This window comes from Neodiprion lecontei, chromosome 1 (assembly GCF_021901455.1).
Source record: "Neodiprion lecontei isolate iyNeoLeco1 chromosome 1, iyNeoLeco1.1, whole genome shotgun sequence".
Lineage (NCBI taxonomy): Eukaryota > Metazoa > Arthropoda > Insecta > Hymenoptera > Diprionidae > Neodiprion > Neodiprion lecontei.
Window position 1 is genome coordinate 8,329,238 of NC_060260.1, and position 22,595 is coordinate 8,351,832.

At 35.4% G+C, this 22,595-nt stretch overlaps 2 protein-coding genes across 5 annotated transcripts; both read left to right on the forward strand.

The window, feature by feature from the left end:
• Window positions 1–202: 202 nt before the first annotated feature.
• On the forward strand, window positions 203–12,278 carry LOC107225752. Of its 3 annotated transcripts, none has more exons than XM_046731858.1 (4): window positions 203–362; window positions 1,409–1,509; window positions 1,592–1,758; window positions 2,825–12,278. In XM_046731858.1, exon 4 carries the CDS (start codon window positions 3,083–3,085, stop codon window positions 10,214–10,216), a length of 7,134 nt encoding a protein of 2,377 aa, XP_046587814.1. In that variant the 5' UTR covers window positions 203–362; window positions 1,409–1,509; window positions 1,592–1,758; window positions 2,825–3,082; the 3' UTR covers window positions 10,217–12,278. The 3 variants fall into 3 exon arrangements, with proteins under 3 accessions (XP_046587814.1, XP_015521801.1, XP_046587816.1); XM_015666315.2 differs by having other exon boundaries at window positions 1,614–1,758; XM_046731860.1 differs by lacking the exon at window positions 203–362 and adding an exon at window positions 418–948 and having other exon boundaries at window positions 1,614–1,758.
• A 1,458-nt stretch (window positions 12,279–13,736) lies between these two features.
• LOC107225753 (caspase-1-like) lies at window positions 13,737–20,872 on the forward strand. 2 transcript variants are annotated; one of them, XM_046731866.1, is made up of 7 exons: window positions 13,737–14,564; window positions 16,063–16,233; window positions 17,773–17,915; window positions 18,061–18,305; window positions 18,431–18,609; window positions 18,875–19,010; window positions 19,129–20,872. In XM_046731866.1, the coding sequence occupies exons 1-7, from the start codon at window positions 14,544–14,546 to the stop codon at window positions 19,362–19,364; spliced, it is 1,131 nt and encodes a 376-aa protein (XP_046587822.1). In that variant the 5' UTR covers window positions 13,737–14,543; the 3' UTR covers window positions 19,365–20,872. The 2 variants fall into 2 exon arrangements, with proteins under 2 accessions (XP_046587822.1, XP_046587826.1); XM_046731870.1 differs by lacking the exon at window positions 16,063–16,233.
• Window positions 20,873–22,595: the final 1,723 nt, after the last annotated feature.

The following is a 22,595-nucleotide window of genomic DNA, read 5'->3' on the forward strand; positions in this document are numbered from 1 at the left end:
CCGGAAGCTTTTAAATATGGCGTCAATCAATTATTTTTTTTATCGAGATAGACCTACGAAGATAAACCCATATATCTCCACTCACGCTGATATCTCCTCCCATACGCTTTGTCCCCTCCTGAATTATATCTTTTCGATAATACGATCGTAGCGCCATCAGCGTTACGACCGGCTTCAAACTAGGTCCATGGGTTCGAAGGCTTGTTCATTGTACTGGAGTGCCAATCGTGCCAACCAAGCATTCAACGGCCATTGCATACAGTCACGTATCGGCACTCGGTGGGTTTTAGTTTATGCCGTAAAGTGAACCTGAAATTATTGTCGAATATCGCGTTCATATTCTCGACTTGTAGTGACGACAGGTTAGTATGCCTCTAATTCTTCCATTAGTGCTATCTACATTAATTTTTTACCCATGTGTTTGTCGGTCAAATTTTCATCGCTGTATCATGTATACTACAAACCAATAGAACGAATATCTATGGCGTCGTGCAGTTGACTGCTGATATGGTATCTGTGTTGTGTCTGCGTGATGCGTGTGTACGTAGCGCCTCACATTTCACGTACTTCAATTTTACGCACAGATGCAATTATTACTGCTAATTACAGGCTGTCCAGTTGTACCGGAAGTCCTGGACGTCTTGAAATTACCATGGCAGTTTTAATCGGGTGCTCAAATGTTCTAAAGTGTCTGAATAGTGTCTGAATACGTATGTTCATTTACGTTGATCTTATCATCACCATTCTGTCATTTGGTAATCTTGCAAGTTTATTGAAACTAGCTTTCTATGGCAACCCTGTACTGCATTATGAGTCACTTTTAGCATCGCTGTTCTCTTTGACATCACGTAACGAAAACTCTGTCGTACACAAGTATAAGTCTGGACACTTGGGTCTGTGAATCGTACTTTTAGTGGTTGGTTCACTTTTGGTTTTTAGCCACAAATTGTAAGTGTGATAAGGCTTAACTATTGAGAATTTAATTATGCAAAATAAATTTTTTGAAATTTGATGCTTGTTCATAATTTATCTCAAGTCTGATGTATTGTGTCTGTTGGACTGGTTGTTTAGCATGTGTAATTTGTTTTCAATTCACTCAAATCTATAAACTTATGTAAAGATCAGCGCAACAGATAATTTATATCTGTGGACTGAAAATTCTGTTCGTTTACTGATGATTATAAAATTTTACTTCAGAAATAATCCTCAAAACGTCACAGTCTAGTATTTATTGTTGTTTTATTTGCTACTGGCCAAACATATTCAGTACTGATCTAATCTCTGTGATGTCACATTTCCGGCGTAGAAATTTGTATGTTGACAGGATCAAATAAATAGAATTCTATAGGAAACTTGATCGACAATTGCCTGATAAACTTTTGTATATTTTACCATCTGTTAATTACAGGTAGATACCATGCAAATGTTGGTTGAAGAATAGAAAAGGGTGGAACAATCAGAGCGAATACAGTACTTCGATAAAAAAGTATATTTTCCAAAGTTTGTCATGTGAGTATAAACCTTCAGAGCGCCAGCACAATGGAATGTCAAAACTGTTGTAAGTCGTTATAAAATAGTCATGTTCATGAAGATCCTTTTCAAATACTTTGCAGCTCAAGTGGAAACCCAGGATCAGGAAATATAATAAGTACTTTTTATAATGCAAAATCTTGCGTGTTTGTTGGCCGATGTGAATTGCAGTAAAAAAAATTGCATACCGACAGTGTCCCTACTAATATTGGTTGAGGACCCAAATAGGTACGGATAAAATACAATACATCCATAAGCATCATTCCTAATCACCATAAATATTTGAGTCACTTAAGTGACTAAGAACAAGGCTGAAGCTAGCAGCCAGAATTAGCAGTCAAACGATTTAATGTTCATTCGAATAAGGTAGTGGAGTACGAAAATCAAAAATTTGTAAAATACCTTGAAGTCCCAGATAAAACTGAACTGCATTTTCTTATTTCCAAAAAATTTCACACGTTCCGCTGCTTACTCTTAACTGCTAGCTGCAGCTTCATTGACTAAGAGCAGTCTGAAACAGACATTTATACACAGGAAACTATAGAAAACTGTTGTTTTCCCTTAACTATTATGATGTCTCCTTAAAACATGATTAGAATATTCTAAAGTATATTTCTTGAATAAAATCAAATAAGTTTTGTAGGTAACGATCCGAATTGAAATAATTTGAGTCAAGTAATCTAAACTACAAAAAAGTGACTGAAAGCCATTAATAAATTCCATCACAATAATTTTCTGGATTTTGGGCCTTGCGCCCTCTTTTTCTCTCGTTACTGCAGTTCTTTTTCTTTGAGTTTCACTGCCAAAATGATACAAACCGGAGTTCAAATAACCGGAGTCAATGACTGGTGTCTGAATTTTCAAGAAGATTTGCAAACATTTTTATATGACAGACTAAATTATTAGATGGCAGCAAGTAGTTTGCAACGATGCTAACTGTCATTTGCAATTCCTTGGCGAATGAAAAACTAATCAGCTGTTTCAAGAAGTGTACCACCAGGGCAGCCAGTTACCCACCTGGACTTTGCTTTAAAGAAGTATTATGCAATATATTTTTTTCTTTGAATCATACATCGAAAGCCCTTCCGAACTAGTTTACCTCCCTTTGTCATAATTAGTCGCACATTATTTAACATGAGATTAAGTTATTTATCAATGGCTTTCAAGGAAGTATGGTTGATATTAGTAAAGTACAAGACCTAGAGTATGTACAACAATGCTTTGCTACTATTTTATACTTCTCAAATTTCATTATGTGATTATTAGTACAATGCGTTATGTTTGTGTGTTACAGCAAATCAAGAATCAGTTATGAATAGATGATGATATCGACCACGTTGCATTGCAATTTACCATTCATGAGATCTAATTCATGTTGAAAACGAGGTGTATGGTGTGGGTGAAACCATGATAAATTCTGACTTTGTCAAGAACTTTCTCGACGTCACAGAATCATTGACTCTCAAGTAGAAAAGGTAGGGATTACTGAAAATTGAGAAGATGTTACAATATGCTGATTAGTTTTGTAGATTGATGAAAATCTATCAAAGCCATGGGTTCTAGTATGTCCAGTGATAGCGACTCAAGTACAACCGATATTAAGAAGAAAAGTGTCAAGACGACTGATAAAGATGAGAGAGTTTGGACAGAAATGCATCCATGTAAAGAATGTGCTGTGGTAGTAGAACGTTTACCTGAAGAAGAACTGGCCAATTTACTGGCAAGGAATGCAACTAAATTAAAAACTATGGAAAAATTTCGCCCACGTAAGACGGGATGCTTCGCGGTTTCAAGAAACCAGCAGCAAACCAAAACATCCGACGAACAAAATAATCTGAAAGATCTGAATCTGACGGACATCATGACTGATGGTAATTCTGAGGTGATTACAAAAAAGATTTCAAGTAATCATGCAGCTAGTAGAAAACGCATTAAAAAAGCAAAAAGGAAGAAGTCACTCAACAAAAGTACATCTTGCAGAAAACCCAACGTGAATCATTGTCATGATGAATCGCGCGAATTTCAACTCTCGTTACATACCAAAAAATTGGATAGTGAAAAATCCACTGAATATCAAGATTGTGAAAAATATCCAAGTAGCAGAATTCCGCGAACTGATAGCATGTGTAAAATTGAAAATAGTGAGAAAAGTTTGAAGGTTTGTGTAAATGAAGCGTCAGTGTCAAAACGATTCAAGCTGTCTCTCAAAAGAACATTAACTTCCGATGAAGGTTTACGTAACAAAGTCTCAGAGACTAAAAATCTGAGTGAAACTAATGATGAAGATTTCGAAAATAACGTAAAGATTGCTTGCAAGAGAAAATTATACGCTTCTCAAAAAGATGCGGTGAATGTTCCTAAACTGAGAAAGCGTGTAAAAGTGGAATATTTGTCATACACTAATCGCAGATCAATTAATAAACGTAATTCTCTGCGCAACAGAGATTCGGATCATGTGGACACACTTGACCATCTACAAGTTAACATTGATCGCAGTCAAAATCAGAAAAATGATGATATGGTTCCAAAGAAATCATCACACCTGAAATCTCTACATGTTGCAGTTAAACGACTGAAGAAGCAAGATACGACTACACCTAACAAAGTTGACCCAGTGGGGCCCTCAAATCGACACACAGAAAAACATGAAACAGTTTTTAACAATCTGAGTAATACTTTACCTATCAAAGCAACAGTTCAAGATCAACATATAGCCAAAGAGACTAGGAACAGACTGATTACAGATTATTTTTTCAAGATTGATAAAAGCCGTGTTTTACCAGAAAAAACTATGAAATGTTTGGAAGAAAAAGAAATGGAGGATGCAGTATTGAGAAAGAAATGGAACATTCACAAAGATGTGATTATACCGTTGATAGATTTTAAAGCATTGAAAACATCCGAGTCGGGATATGTTGCCTCAGAAATTGAAAAACTTTATCAAAAATATTCTTCTTCATTTGTTTTTGGCAACCTCTCAAATCCAACTTTAAATACATCTCACTCACCCTACAGACGATCGTCTACCAATTTCATTGACGTGTCTTCGATGAGTGACAATGTGGTGAAGAGTCCTCAAAACTCAGTTCACACTGTTACAGTTCAAATGGAAACAAGTGCATTGTCTATTAATGACAAACCTCCACATTTGGAAAGATATTCACCAGTAAAAAGTGTAGAAGTTTCGTTGAACGACAATTCATCTATAATAAATTCTGAACCAGGACCAAGAGATGCAGAGAGACCAACAAATCGGATGGATCATACAGAAAATTTGTCTCCTCATACCAAAGAAGAAAGTAAACGACATATGGATAGGGAATTGCCGCGTCTATCTTGGATCACAAATAATCATGAAATTAGGAATCATCTTAGTCGGACTTCAGAAAAGTCATTCAAAATAGCATCTGCTCTTACAAGACGATCATCCGTTTCTCCAAAGAAACGAACCGCCTCACGATTAGTCCAAGATAAACCAGAATTAACTAATGCACAAGTTCCTAGGGCGGAAATCACTACTGGTGTACAAAAAGTAACCAAAACACCAGAGAAAATTTGCATTGTGTCATTAACAAAGAACATAGATTTTTTGTTTGATAGTGATGAAGTGCGGAAGAAACTAAATAGCACGACGTTAGTCAGTAATAATTCTATACATGTTGTAAATCAGCCAGATACATGTTCAGTTTATGGGTCGGAAACAAAACAGCCCAAAAAATCATACGGATCTGTACCTGCTAAAGAAAAAGTGGCTAAAACATCTTTTCCTCTCAACGGCATGACAATGTTAAACCATTCCATAATGGATGAACAAGATATTTGGATGGACCTGGGTGAGAGCAGTGATAACGATGCACCCAAAATCAATACAGCCGTGGAAAATGATTATACAGTGCAACAAAGCAAAAGTTCAGAAATAAGTCCGAATTTCCACAACACAGTAGTAAGTGAAACGGTACCTTGTAATACCACGAAATACATGTGTACTGATTCTTTTGCTATTAACGATCTTGCATGTACTATTGAAAATTGCAAAGATAAAAATGCTAGCACAGATATCAGACGCCCGGCTGAGTTTACCCAGAACTGTCTGTCATTGATAAAAAATGTAACATCAAAGACGACTCAGTATCATTCACCAAATCGACCTGCTTGCATAACTATTGAAACTCGCTCAAGTGGAGAGGAGACATCAACTGGAAGTGGTATAGTTGAGAAGAGAGATCACAATACAGACCACAGCAAAATAGATTCTGATAATCTTACTAAAGAAATGTCATTTGTTGACAATTATGTTGATACATTTCCATCGCTCTACATCGATGAAGATCCTCAGTCTTCTGATGCACAGGATATTCCTGCTATTGATATAGTAGAACAACTTGAGTCATCTGTTGACAAGGATAAAAGTGAATCTGATCCACTAGCTCTGACATGTACAAAGTCAGATACATCGACTTCAAATGGTTGTATCGGTAGTGTAGTAGTCGAAGTTGATCAAGCTGATGACGATACTGAAGTATATATGAAAAAAGAATGTATTTTTTGCAAGAAGACATTCAGAAGCACGTACAACTTGGGAAAACATTTATCAACGTTGCATGTAAGAAGTACAAGTAGGATGTGCACCATCTGTGATAAACAACTGGTTACTAAAAATGTAGTCAAACATTATCTTGAACACTGTGGTTGCACAGACATATCTGAGCTTTGTGCCACCGAATGCATTATCTGTAATAAAAAATTCAAGAATCGACGAACCCTTGGTTATCACATTAGACGTATGCACCGTATTGAAAAGAAACCTGTTAGTCCGAATATAGCATTGAAAACTTCTAAATCATATACATGCACTATGTGTCGATCAACATACGATTCCAAAGAAGATTTGTTTTTGCACATGCTGACGCATACTGAACAAGACTTGCAGGATACCTACGAAGTTGAAAAGGTTAAGAAACAGCTTGAGTCAATTACAGATGCTCGAGAAGTGATAATTCCTGAAAATGAAGCCAGTGGCATTTCTGAGAGCGAAAATGCTAAAGCTGAGGAACAAGTACCACCCAAACTCACAGGGACTAGTAATAGTCCAACGATATTGGCTGCTGCTGCTGTTTCAACTTGTGAATTCTCAATTTGCCTTTGCCATAAAGCTGAACGACTCGAAATGTCATATGGTGTAATAATTGAACTTGCGATAGTGTGCAAACAGTGTAAAACATTTTTTAAAACAAGAAAATGCTTTGAAGATCATTTTGACAGTTCACTGTGCGCACGGAATAGTTTGAGCAAAGTCACGCCAGCGATGTTTTGCAATAAATGTCGTGTAATTTTAAGTTCCTTGCAAGATATGCACTCGCATATAAAGAAGCACAGTGACCTTAACGTAGAAATGTATATATCATTTCTCTGTAAACATTGCAATGTATTCTTTTTTTCAATCGGACATCTATTTTACGAGCATTGGTTCAATCACTGCAAAAATCCTCTGTATATTGCTGATCATTCGGTATTTCCTAATAATATTAAAATAAAGATCATCGAGCCAAACTGTACAAAAGATAGCAATAACGACGAACCCACTGAAAGTCTTCTAGTAGCTGATTATCAGTGTCATTTTTGTAAAAAACCATTTCGAACTGAAGTTGAGTTAAAAAAGCACCTTATTTCTAACCACGCATGTTATCAAAAAATCAATTCTCCACCTCAAGTCAGCAAAATTATCAACCCGTGCTTTAAACTAATTTGCAGTATATGTAATAAAGATTTCGCTGATAAATCAAGATTTGATACTCATGTTGAAGAGCACAGAACCATTAAAAATTTACTACAAATTCCTAAAGACCTGTGTAAATCATCAGGGGATAATCCGCTTTCTTGCAACATATGTAAAATCGAATATGACACAACAAAAGATTATGAAAATCATTTGATCAAACATGATATAATTCAGGAAAAATATGTATGCAATTATTGCGCGCTCATGATGGATAGTATTAAAGACTTTGAACAACATTCCACGGAACATAAAGGTACACCAGAAAAACCAGTTTCATGTAAAGTCATATTCGCTACAGCCAAGTTTCATTGTAAGACTTGTAAATTATGGTTTGATAGTCAAGCTATATTGGATAAGCATGTTTCAACACATAGCAATTCGGTTAAAGCAAGACCAGAACTTGTAGAAAAATTAATTGACAAGTCTGCGAAGGCTGTTGAAAAAACAAGCATCACCATAGAGACCAGTCAACAAGAACCGAATAACCAAATTGATGACGCAACCGCTGTTATTGAGAGAAATCAGCAAGAATCCATTAAAGATGTTGAGGTAACAAGCACTACCATTGAAAAGAATCGACAGGAATCCACTGATCCAATTGATGATGCAAGTGCTATTATTGAGAGGAATCAGCAAGAATCTATTAGTGAAGTTCAGGAAACAAGCACTACCATTGATAAGAATCAGGAATTTTTGAAAGGAATCAGGACTGACCAAATTAACGATGCAATTGCTATCATTGAGAAGAATCAAGAAGAATCACCGAACGAAGCCGAGGAAACAAGTGCTATCACTGAAAATAATCACCAAGAATCGATTAGTCGAGTCGAGAAAACCATTGCTATCATTGAAAGAAATCTGCAAGAATCAAACTACCAAATTGTACCTGATGATTCTATTTCTACGCACAAAAAAATCACCTCGGGCAGGTCTATAGTAATTCCCAGTGTGATAGACTTATCTGATAACTCGAATTCTATGGATATCGAAATACTGCCTGGTGAGAAGAATGCACTAGAAAAAGAGTTTACCACAAAAAATTCTTTCCTTGAAGAACAGCTGGAAAAATCGAGTGACGAAGAACCTAAGAAGTTATCATTCTTACGTGTTAAAGATTTGAAAGAACTTCTTCCATACACTTGTAGCAAATGCAATGCTGAGTTTAATACGGAGGAAAATCTCAACAATCATAATTGTAACGAGTCGATAAAAGCACGGGTTAGAGTTAGTTACATTTGTAAAACATGTACAGAGATTGAATGCGATACTGTTGTTGATTGGCACCACCATGTGATGACACACATCTCGATAGGATCTACCCTAAATTCTCCTGGCACTTGGGCGTGTATAATCGATGGACCGCATGGGAAAAAGACTTGTATATGTACTATTTGTCGCACGTACAGAAGTGATATCCTCAATGAAATGCAGCTTCATTTATTACATGGTCACGCAGAAGTTGCTGCTCCTCTTTTCAACTGCAAATATTGTCAATCATTTAAAACTGACGTAAAACCAGAAATGGAACGTCATTTAGCCGCTCATTTTCGAAGTCTAGAGACAACTTCTACCTCAGCTACCTCAAATAGCACAACAAAGCCGTTTCGACAACTTGATAATTTCATCAATTCTCAATCAAATTCAGTTTTACCTGTAGGTGGTTCAGATACTAACTCATCCGCACATCTATCAGTGAAAAATTCAAACAACGTCGTACAACCAAGTTTGGCAATACCTGTTAATAAGGAGAGCAATAATATTCCATCACCTCTTACAGTTTTACACTCTAATAACTTTCAGCAACCAAGTCCAGTTATATCTGTCAGGAGCTTGGGAAATAATTTACCACCGATTTTAACAGCTGACAATTCCAACAATTTTCAACACCCTGTTCCGATTTCACCTGACAGTAGTTCACGTAACAATTTAACTCCAACAAAACCAGTCAACAGTACCAATAATTACCAAATACCAGTTTCGATATCATCTCTACCCATTACATCAGGCAACAATGTGGTACCCCAATTTACTCTGGTTAGCAGCTTCAATAACATCCAACAACCAGCGTCAATGATTCCAATAAACTCCAATAATAGCTCACGCACATACACACCGGTTGAAAATTCTAACAACTTTGAACTAGGAGTTCCATTTTTACCAGTTCCCATATCGGAAAATAATTTGTCCCCAGACCAGCGAGTCAATGCTTCAGAATGGTTATCGACAATAGTTCAATCGTGTCAAAATCAATCCAATAATAATCCACAGTTTAACGGTATCGCCAACATGGTATACAGGTTACCTACACCTGCTGCAAACTCTATATACTCTTGCAGTATATGTCACAATTATCAATGCTCGACAGAGCAAGAATTAAAGCATCACGAGTCTCTACATCAGCAAACTGAGTACAACGAACCATCGGAAAAATCATACCGATGCAAGTTGTGCAAACAATATCTTTATGGTTCTGAAGATAATCTGAGAGCACATGTACTGACGTGTCACAAAAGTGGAAAGTCCAACGTATCTGAAAATCAAATCCCAACAGTCGCAGCCCATGCGTCATTTAAATGCAACCATTGCCCCCAGGTCTTTTCATCTTATAATGTATATCTGCAGCACAGAAATACATTTCACACTTTCCTTTTTATCAATCAACAAGAAAATGAAACTCAATTGCAAACTAGATATCCTTATTCTTGTCACATATGTTCGACGGGTTTTCTCCAAGAGACTCACTTGCAGGCTCATGTCAGGCAATTGCATCCAAATGACCAAGTGGCACATCCAAAAATATTACATAATCAAGCTTTGTTCAAGTGTGGTACTTGCAATTTACTTCTTATATCCGAAACGGCATTGAATGCTCACATGAGGTCGCACAATATTATAAATCAGCAGTAGTTTAGTTAATTCTTTTCAAAATGTTCTGACATCATTTTATATTTTTTTTTACCTCCAATTTCATTTTCATCATACAGTTCATAATTAATTTTTCCTGATACAAATATCAAGTTGTACATAAAACCATCACTATACGCGGAATATTGTAGAATAAAATTTAAATTCATACACGAAGATACTGCAGTTTGCATATGTATCGCTTAGTACTCATTAGACATAAATTAAGAATGTTGAATAATAATTGTACTACATATAATTGAATGTGTATTAGGAACGATATTTTAAGCCAATACATTCGACTAATTCTTGAAGCTTCTGAGACTAGTATAGATTAATATAGTTATATCACAAACGAAATTCTCACTACAAACAGAGCGGGCGAGCTGGTAGATTTAAGAGTCGAAAAATTTTCTGAATGCGCCAGAAAAGTTGTTATCTTAAGATACATTAAAGAAGAATGACGTGTACCATTCTCCTTTTTTTACAATCCAAGTCGAATCGTTATTCTAGCAAATATAAAATTCTCAGGAGATTCCACATCTGATATTTACCAAAAATCTTGACCATGTTTCATTGATGCGAAAAAAATGACACATTTACATTAATATTTTTATACATTGCTGTTTCTGTAATTTTATAATGTAAAAACGGAATATCGGTCGAAACTGTTTGACATAATACCGGTATAGTATGTACATTGGAGTAGATGATAATAATCGAAAAGTGCACTTGGTAAAAATTAAAATTCAAGCTTGAATGCTTCACTAAATGACAGTGATGTTATAATCCATATTGCACATGCAGACTAATTAATATTTACAATGTTATCTACAACTTGAGAGAGAAACGTTCCTTTAAGTTGTAAAATTCTGCACTGGCTAATAGCTTACGACGATTGAAATACTGTTGTACAATGCATTGTAATTTATCTCAGCTTACTTTCTTTATTACTTTCTGTACAATCCGTATGTGTGACCATTCTATCACATTTTCAACTATTACTTTTGTTTGTTTTGCTTGTCGTGACTCTAAGTACTGTAGTCTGTATTAGACAAACCGACTCGTTATTTGTACTCGATTAATATTAATTTACTTATAATCAAATTTAATGTAAAACTTTCAAGTAAGAAAAGAAACATATTTGAAAGAATATACTCGAGCATGCAACAGTTTAAAATCATTTTCAATCAGGTATAATATAAATATTTTAAGTATTGTAATTAGCGAACAACCTATCGAACAATATTATTTTCAATTAATATTAATACGTTAATATTGTTAGGTCGCAACATGAACGTTGAGGTATTTTTCTAGTTCACACCGAGGGTATCTATCCGATATTTAAGAATAAAAGTAAATTTGTAACTTCAATAAGAATGAGCAACTGTTCTTCTATTATATTACGTCTTCTTTAATCAAATGTGTAAATTTCTCATTTATAATATATATATTATTATTTCTCGTTTTTTTTTTGTTTTATTACCTTATATAATCAGGTCTAGTGTTGAAAATTGTAAAGGCTGAATCCATCGTGTTTTTAATTGCTAATGTAGAATGTTTTTTTATCGTTATTAAAATTGTGTACATTTGTGTTGGTGCCATTGCAATCTAATAATAATAAAATCATGGAATAATCAAATACACGAAAACGGATTAACGTACTATATTTTCAACATGACATACATGCTAACAACAAATTATTACTATCATTAACATATTTATATAGTGCTTCAATATTGTCACAACAATAACCCCACGTATCACAATTCATGCCACAAATACAGATATTTGTATAATCATTAGAAAAAATAATTTTTTGTTATAACTTCGATACAACTACTACGAGTAAATTATATGAATAATTATTATATTTTTCGCTTATTCTGACTGTAGATTTTATAAACAATTCGTGGTATTACATTGAATTGTTTATTGATAGAAAACCAATAAATTTCCTTGCGACGAAATCCTGCACATTTCTTATTAAGAATTAATATTAAGAAGATATTAATATTATTAAGAATTAAATTAAGAAGAATAAATATTAGTTGAATAATTTGAATCATTTTACAACTTTGTATCGTCAATCGGCTGTTCTAGATTATCCATCATGCCGTTAAGAACAGTTCTTAAAGCTGGTTATCTCCCGAATTGTCCGGTATATTATTTAGTCTGAGAGGTTCTTCTCACCGAAATAAAGTTATGATTGGACGATCGAGTATCATCGCTTACGACTAGTCATAGCCGATTAGCTATACTATGGATACATTCGTTGTATATTTGCACGTGAGAAGAATTAGCCAGATTTAAATCAGACATTTTTTAAAATTAATCTGTCAATAGTTTTCGAGAAACTTTATTTTGCTGTAAAATTGTAAATATAAATGTTCAGAATTCGTCGATTATTTGCAACGCATTTTAATGCAAATTTTTTTTATCAACATATCGTGGTTTCATTGATAAAGATTCTCAGTGGATCGTTCATTTTCATTCCAGGAGAAAACGTAACAAATGATGAAAGCTGATGGAAACAAGTTTCTAATTGTTTATGAAACAAATTTTACTTTACGGGACGTAGGAATTTTATACTGGCATGAATTGTTCTCGATCTCACGATATTTTCACGTGAAAAAACTGATCGTTAAATCGCCAATGAATAATTGTAATTTTTTTCACCAACATTCACTACTGTGAAAAAGTTGTAATTTCGCGTCCAGACTGTACCAAAGAGCATTCGTGTTGAAAGATACGAGACGTAAACAAAATCTCAAGTGGATACTCTCGTGAGCAGACGGTAGGAAAGAAAGGTACACTCTGGCTTAGAATAGACTAAACTTACCGACAATATTACTACCACTGAATTTTTCATTTGATCTATTGCTATATAAATTAATGAACACTATATTTTGACATTTAACATTATTATTCTTACAACCGCATATTTCAGTTCTGATTGCCATTTCCGTGCTTTTTGGTAATCCTATATGACGCATGTTCGAATAGATGTAGTTGTGGGTGATTTAAATTCACTATTGAATTAAAGATTAAAAATTAAATAAAAAAATAACGAACAAGTGGGAGTAAAAGTACGTTGTAATAACGGTAGTGAAACACGACGTTCGGGATCGGTTATATTTTATATATGGTTATCAGCCTCAGAACTCCGAAAGATAAACTTGATGATAAAATTGATAAATGATATCCATCTACTTAAGGTCAGTCCGAAGTTAGTCATTGTTGAGCTCGGTACGGCTACCTTACTCGAAATCGGTCGGACGAAGGTGTTGCTCAAAAGGCATCGTGTAATGTTCGCACTTCTATGCTGCCTCTTCTCAGTCACGCGTGAAATTATTACGCTGTTGTCGAGCAGTCGGAAACGATTGAAACCTATGGCGGATCAACGAGGCGGTAGTAAACTTGTCGACGTTAGAAACAACGGTGTTAACGGAAACTCTATCTTCGAGGTAAGCTGAAAAAATAACGGAGACTCCTTTCATCCCTTTGCATTATTTACGCATTTCCAATGAGCCGAATGAACGCTGCTGGTTGGCTGTTGATTGCATTCGTATTTCGTAATCATCGGCTTCCGATCGCGAATATCGCATATCAGCTCTTTCCGCAATAATGTAGCTTATATTATGGACGCCATCGAACGAGACGCGGCTATAATCGTGAAACTTCTCGCGTCAGTCTTATTCCTCGCTTCGTACGATTCGGAGCTCTGGATTATATAGTGCAAGTGACGTAACACATACGCCTCGGCGCGACGCGAAGTTATCTGATTTTACTTTTGGCGGGAATCGAGCGTACTTTACGATTCTTGCACGGTGAATCTACAACGTTTTTTTGTGACGCAGGGATTTCGATTCTCTCACGTGTGTATCGAACCAGTAACGATGTAGATAACAGCGTATAATCTGGTCATTTGATTCATCGATTTAGTTACACGTATTGCGTACACGAATCATTCGTGCTTCCTAAACTTCGGATACTTGATGGGATTAACTCGTGGTCAAATGTGTACAACCGTCTTTTGTTTCGCGCGGTCACAATGTTAGACGGCAATACTACGACGATGACGTCACACGTCTATGTACGTACAAAAGTTACTCACAGCGGCATTGCGGAGCTGTAGCTTGTAGTGTGATGATATGGTGTTGTCTTCCTGTGCGATTTGATACTGTAATATTATAATCGGACTTCTGAGAAGGGCAAAACAAGAAAGTGTTTATTCGTGCGGTTAATAATCCAGAATAGTAAACGATATATATATTATCAGATAATTTTTGATTATTGGGGAGAAAATTGATCTGTTCGTTATGTGACAATGTCGAAACGCAAATTGCAGGTATGATTCAGGATTCCGTATCAATTATTTAGCAAATTCAAAATCTCGATTGTCGTATAGAGTAAGTTTGTTATACTATTTCTGCGTAATATGTTTGACTATCTTTTCAAAACATGTAATATTGGGTCATTTATTCAGCCTCTTTGCTTTTTTCTCGTCATGAGTTTTATTGATAACTTTTGACTAACACGATTGATTTCAAGTATGTGCTGCAACAACCATAGCATATTTTCTTTTCTCGTCGCGTAAATATACGCAAAACATGGACGCTACGTAGGCTTATTTTGTTAGTTATATTTACGCGTTTCCTTTTAAGGGATTACATTTAACGACAGGGTAAAGTTTCGAGTTTAAATTACACGTACAATAACGATACTTCGAGTAAACGGAACATATTTACGAAACGTATTTTTACATTCACGCTTCTCGTGCTTTTTTTTGTGTAGATTCGGAAATGTCGCGCTAATCCGAGAGTGTATTGCAAAACTCACAAGATGCGTTATCGCAATCAAATGACATTTTCTTCCATATTTCGGTTCCTCTGAATTACTTACATTGTAATCTTACGACATTAAAATGACCGGACAACATTGTCAGATATTTGTCATCAGTTGCATCTGTTATATTAGTTATGAAAGAACCCACAACGAAATATAAGAAATAATATGGAGTAAGTTTATCGACGTAGAATTTTTTTTATTTTATATGTTGTGCTTTTTAACAAAGCTGCGGTCGAAAGCGAGTCGGTAGAATTAATTATCACTTATCAGTGAGGTTGCGTCTCGCTATTTGTCAACATCCTTTCGCCAATTCGAGTACTTTATACATGTAGTAAAGTGATTCCCAGGATGAAATATACTAATTATGCGTATAACGGAGATTTTTTTTTTCTTTTTTCTAACTGACCTCATAATAATTCAATTACAACACGCAGTTGTGAGACAAATATGCTTATCCTGCTTCCGATTATTATCATTCTAAGCGTGTAGCCTGAAGCAGAGTAGAAGACGCAACGATTAGAAGAAAATTTCACATATTCCGTTCAGTTTCGTTAAACCGTGTGGACTGATTATCTCGCACAATTATAGTGGATTCATTATTTATATTTTTACCTAATCGTAAATGTGCATAAGATAAATTTTTCAAACCGTCGATGATACAGATTTTGCTAAACTTGCATCGAATCGCAATTAAGGAAATGTAGTACTCCCACCTCTACCAACTCAGCAATTCACCCTTTTTCTTCCTGTGGGTATTAAATACACAAATGAACGGAAAGGGCTCAAATTTCGTTTGTGTATTTATTGTAAGAAAACAAGGGTCAGTTTGCTCGGTCGGTAAAGGTAGGAGTATTACATGACCTTAAGTCCTCCACGTATCGAAATTTTGAAAAAATTATTTGACACTGTGTAAAAATTCCGTCCGATTTCGTAGATCTAGATTGTTCTTGTACTGTTCATTTTTTCTCGGGGTATCAGATCAGGTATAATTCTTTCAGAGTGGAGATGACATGCACGTCGACGAAACATCGCCGTCGACGCCAATTAGTGGAAAAACAAAACGTTCGCGAAGAATCAGCGACGTTATCGACAGCGTTCGTATCACCGAATATATGCAGGCACCCGGGCATTCGACACCGCAACAAAAAATGCCAGCCCATCTTGATTTGGTTGGTTGAATAAATGAATTGTTTGTTATTCGCCTGGTGTTTCGATCGATCAATTTTGATTGGAAATTAAATTTGCTGTCGCTTATCGAAGAGTAGTCGGAATAAAACCTGAGTATAATCATTCCAGAGTGCGGAATTTTTGAAATCATTGCGGAATATGACGGTGATCCATTTGATTGCCTATCTATTCGTTTATCGCTGGATTTCCCAGGTTAAAGTTAGTAACGTTATCGCAACGAAACATTGGGGAAAAAATCACAATTTTTTTTTATTTCACAATGATTTTGAAGGAACTGAGATATCGAAATGTAAGTGTGTTTTGATTCATTACGGTTTACTGAATTTCGGACAATTCCAAGATCGAGTAACAACGGTTTTTCCTCAGCATGAATCGTTACGATGACGTTACTAACTTTAATAAGATTTGAATTTTTTGCGATCAAGCTTAATCGATCGAAAATTCAGATATACTGTTAACAAAACTAATCAGACCATCCATCAGTATAAGTTGAGAAGGTTCCACACTTTCGCATTGAAGGTGATACCGAAATTCTGAAAAAACAGTCTCGTTGATTATTTTTACCAATCATAAGAAAGAGTCGATGTTAGCGATGGATGCGTTTTGCATCCTTGGATTAAATTTTTTAACGTTCTCGGACGAACCTTCTTAAAATTCACATTCATATCGTCAATCGGTCGAATCTGTGCGGCATTGGAATTTTATCGGCCGTTGACTATTGTAGTACCCATAGATGTAGAAATAAGCCAAGGCTAAAATTCTCTCTCTCTTTCTCAAAAAAAAAAAAACAAAAAATCCAACATGTACGACAACGAAATTTGGTGAATTTACATGCGAGACGATAATTGTACGCACAGCGCTTTTTTGAACTAACAATAATGATAGGAATGAACTGCGATGAGAATTACTTACCAGTACATATATTAAAGTTACACTTGCGAATGTTTTTTGAAATTGTCAAATACCGTAGTCACGGTAATTTTTATTCCGAAAAAGCACTGTCCGTACGATTACAGTCGCGCGTGTAAATCAAACAGATTTTTTCCGTGTGGTAGAATTGGAACGAAATCGTATTGGCCGATCGGTTATTCATTTAAGTTCGTTTATTAGTGCGGATCGAGCATAAAACGGGAATTTTTGGGAATTATTCGTCAAGCTGCAGCGTCAAAATTAAAAGTTTTCGAAGCTTTTTCCACATAAGATTGCACGTTTTGCTCTTCTCGGTTTTTTCTACTATACTATTTCATTTGCATACATGTTTGCCTAATTGTCTACCGTGTTTGCATACATTTTTTTTGTAATTCACACACAACTTTCATTGTTTACCTTTCGACATTTGTTTGCCTTATTCACAGGTAATCGTGAGTAAGTAATAAGTAAGATATTCGTATCACGTTGATTGGGAAAATGTTTGTGATACCTGCATTGGCTGAACATCCTGATTATTAATGATAAGCATAAGAGAAGGAAAATTCACATCTGAGATTCAGTATTAACAGATATTGATAAACCATCAACAGGTATCTCCGGATCAAGGATACGAGGGCACACCGTCTAACGATCCCGGCATAATTCCAAGTTGGATGCACAAAAGAACGGATCACATTGACGCAACACCCCCTGGCCCTAGCGATGAAAATGAAAAAGAGCAGACTATCGTTGGGTAATTATTTACGACACAGCATATATGTATAATTTTATATGACCGATCTTGGTGGAAAATTTTCGTACCAATTTTCCCTGTTTTTAACATAATATCACTTTAGGTAAAGTTCGACGAATGTGATGAGATTTTTTATTTTTCGCAGAACCCCGAGTGGAATAACAGCTCTTATGCCAGTTAGCCTAGAGTCCGAACAGTATAATATGAGTCATGCCAACAGGGGAACATGCTTAATATTCAACCATGAAGTATTTGAAACAGGATTCTCCAAGCGGGAAGGATCCAGCATTGATGCCAAGCGGATCGAAGCCACTTTCACTAAATTAGGCTTCGACGTTGTTATTCGTGACAATCTTGAGCACAGTGACGTACTCGATGAGATAAATAAATGTACGAAACTTACCACATCAATCATATGGAAAGACTGATTTCATGATCGTGAAAACTTTGACATGATTTTAATCTTTCTTTATCATTGACAGTCATAATTAACGTGTACATCGTTCATTTTTCAGTAAGTTCCGCAGACCATACCAACAACGATTGCGTATGCGTATTTTTACTGACGCATGGGTTGAACAATAATTTGGTTATGGCCAAAGACGTTGCCTACAGGGCTGACAAAATTTGGAAACCCTTTACCGCCGATGTTTGTCCAACGTTGGCAGGAAAACCGAAATTATTTTTTTATCAGGTAAAGCAATCGTCACATTATTCAGGTATTCAACGTCAAGTTAATAAAAAAATCTCCTTTCTTTTGTTATTTTCGCAAGCGGCTGACAAACCAATTTTAATGTATCTTGGAAATTTTGCGCTTTAACCCAGGTTTTCTGAACTTGGATTCCGAACGAATTGTAAATGTAACAGATTTCGTGGAATATAATATGATGTCAATGATCCATTTTCTGTTCTGAATGAAATTAGTGATATCGGTAAAATAAAATTCAATTGTGTTACAGGCTTGTAGAGGGGACAAATTGGACGGCGGTGTTATGCTAATGTCGCGGACCAGTAATACCCAGACGGATTCCGCAGTTGCCTCGTATAAAATTCCTACCCATTCCGATTTTCTGATTGCTCACAGTTCCGTAGACGGTATGTTACATTATTTAAACTGTAACAAAATTTCGGTGTCCATTTAAATTACTAATATAAGTATTCATCTTCTGCGTCTGACGCTATAGTTTGCTTTTTGACAATCTATGTTCACTAGGTTTCTTTTCGTGGCGTAATCCTGAGGAGGGGACGTGGTACATTCAGTGTTTGTGCTCCGTCCTGGATCAGTTTGCAGAGACGACTGATCTGATGAGGATGCTGACGATAACCGCGCGAAAAGTAGCAACCGAATTCCAATCTTACGACGATATGAATCTGCAGAAAAACGAGCAGAAACAAGTTCCGTCGACAACGTCGATGTTGACAAGAGACTTATATTTTAAACCAAAATAATGACGCAAAGCTTGCATCAATTAATGATCTAGCAATTATAAAGAAGAAAAATAATTGACACTTTGTTCAGCGACAAGATACTGCAGGCGTTGAGCATCGTTCGTGTTTTATTAAAATTACAATTGTTCGTCAGTCATTTTGGGCCCGCACTTTACACTATACAGGTAATATAGTTGTGAAATTTGGATTTTGTGGTTTGGCGTTGGAAATATGAAATATTTCCGACTCGGCTACGAGGAGCAAAAACTGGAGAAAGAATAAGTACAAACCCACCTCGCATCATTCAGTAAAACTTGTATAATCTCAGAATATTCAATGTTGAACTTTACACACTTGCATATTTTCTTGATTAATGATACCTAAGAATTTCTTTTTTTTTTATACTATATATTTCCATTATCATACGAGTTGGTCGCTTATAATTTATCCATCCTTCCACAATAAGACTGTTCGTTGCTCGTTACAAAAGACACATTTGCTCACATGTGTATTATTATTTCTGACTAGTAGTTATTAAGCTGATTCAACCCCCTTATTAGTCGGTACGAATAGTAATTTATACATAACTTGTATCTTCGTGTCATTTAAGGTTCGTATTACAATTAATCTTTCATTATTACGCTTACTTGAGATTTGTTATTAAACTCTCTCAGTGTGGCGGAAAAAATGGCGCCGTTTTGTAATACACACGCGGGTACAAAAACTTGATGATATTAATTCCTGCGAGTACCAGGTCAATCGCTACGCACGCATTTGCTCGCCCTATCAATGTTCCGTAATATTACCGTTATTTCGCCCGTATTCACTTTACTTTTGTTTAATATTTAATATTTATTTTGCCGTTCTTCTTCTTTTTTTTTTTTTTTTGTTTTCGGTTTTAACCTCTCTAGAACATGCATAACAAGGTTGCGAAATTTCTTATAACCAGAAATTTATGCACGTATGAAAATCATTTGTCGCGGAACACAGCAAAATGCGAATTCAGTGACATCCAAATTCGATCCGTGCGCTGCAATTGATGTGAGCAAAGCATGACGAGCTTTATACGCACTTTCTCTGGTGGCCAGAAGCCACTAAGCACGTGTATTATAGGTACCCTACATGTAAGAAATGTAGCGAAATGCATAATTAGTAAATTTTCCTTAATCATAATAGACTAAACGTTAATATGTTAAATATTTATTCAGACGGTACATATGAACTATTAATTGTTACACTACTTATGTAAGTATCATCTTCATAGAAAGTATTAGGATAGTATTATCGTTTTTTATTTACCAACATTTCCGATGATTTTTATCGTAACATTGCAATGATAAAAAAAAATGATAAAGTAATTTTTTTGAAATTTTTCAACAAAAAAAAAACAGATATGTTCCATTTGTCCTGTAACGCGAAAACGGCTATTATATTGTGATTACTATTAGTTGATAATATTATTTGATAAAAAGCCATGTTCATAGAATTCCGTCAAAAGTGCCGCAAAAATAAATTAGAAATAAAAACTGGGTTAGTCTTTATTATTGCATATCGTATACGAATAAAAATTCAGTACGGCAAGCTGCAAGAAATGTTTAATTGTTATATTTCGATGTTGTAAAGTCCTCCTTTCAAGTCGCAGAGACAAAAAATGTAAGCGTGTAACACAAGGGACGTACTTGTTGTAATGTAATGCTGACAAATTTTTTTCGGCCCACCCTCCCAAATCAACTTTAAATATCTCAAAAACAATTGCCTAATTTCTTCAGATTTTTACGTCAATTATAATCCGTGCCATCAACAGGATGGATTTCCTCACTTAAAATACACGTGATTCGGACACATTCTCAGTATATATTTTATTGTGAGAGTAATAATGTTCAAAAAAATCCGTAACTGCGAGGTTTTAGTGGGTATTAGTGCTCCTATCTGAGAAAAAATGCACATCGTCATGTTAGGCAATCTAGACGAATTGAGCTTCCTCTAAATAAAAAAGAAAATGAGATCTCGAAGTCACAGTTTCGGTTTAAATAAAATTTGAGGGCTTATCTTTCATCATTTTTCGCTGATATTATACACCGTGACTTCGAGGTGAACGAGCTAAAAATTTGGAGACATGATTTTCATCGGAAATTTCCTGAATCGTGAAAAAAAAATTCGACTTTCAAAAAACGATGGCGAACATGGTGGAATTGATGTTTGAGGTTTAATTTTTTGAATTGCGCGCTGAAAATGAAAAGTGAGTGAAAAATGATCATCATGTTCGGAAGATTCAGAAAATTTCTGATAGAAAACCGTATTTTTATTTATTTTTTTTTAAAAATTTTTTGAACCGTTTAATTACATTGGAAAATTTCGAAGCAAATTCCAATAATTATGAAAACCCCTATTAACTGAAGTTAGAGATCTTTCATACCCGGGACATGACTTTGTTGACACCTAAATTCTGTGACGAAGTCATAAAAAAAAAAAAAAAAAATTTATGTCGGCTTTGCGTACAGGATTTGGTGGAATGGCCAGTGTGTGAAAATATCGAATTTACATACAGTAGAACCTTGATTATTCGAACCTCCGTCATCCGAACCCTCAATTATTCGAACCACGGCTTGATTTAGCCGAACGCTCAATTACGCGAACGTCGGCTCAAAAAATACATTTTTGGTGGCAAATATACATTGTTGCTCGGTGAAACATTTGGATAGTTCCAAGATCTTGCGTTTAATGTAAATAAATACTAACTTTCGCAGCAAGGTAAACAACATAATGATTGCGGTCAATCTCGTATTTAATGGAATATTAACAGTCTCCTTGTAATGCCTACGAAAGGGCGAGACACTTTAATTATTTTTCATACCTTTTAAAGGTGCCAGGGGAGAGAGAGATAAGGTGTGCAGGGTATAGATTTACTCATGAATGAATGAAATAAAAGACTCCAAAATACGAATATAATATGATAATTTTGATTCGTCTTCATATATTTTGTATAATAACATATAATGATTAGATTTTTTGTCTCACATACTACCTGAAATGGAATATATAATATTACCTAAAAGCTTTGAACTCAAAAGATTCCTGAATATAACGCAACATAAAATCATCCCTTTCTTGGATTGTACGTAAATTATTATTTTTTAATTAAACACGTATCTCTCCCGGTCATTTTGTATTTCCTTTGTCATATGCCACGGGAGGTACGACAGGGGGAGATATTATTGCAGAAAATCGTTGATTATGTAGACACAAGTCATG

Bases quoted from the DNA above. Each gene is read 5' to 3' on its own strand.
- LOC107225752 (XM_046731858.1), top strand. From the start codon at position 3,083: ATGGGTTCTAGTATGTCCAGTGATAGCGACTCAAGTACAACCGATATT.
- LOC107225753 (XM_046731866.1), top strand. From the start codon at position 14,544: ATGTCGAAACGCAAATTGCAG. The intron at 17,916-18,060 runs GTAATTATTTAC...TATTTTTCGCAG, and splicing joins AAAGAGCAGACTATCGTTGG to AACCCCGAGTGGAATAACAG. The intron at 19,011-19,128 runs GTATGTTACATT...TATGTTCACTAG, and splicing joins TGCTCACAGTTCCGTAGACG to GTTTCTTTTCGTGGCGTAAT.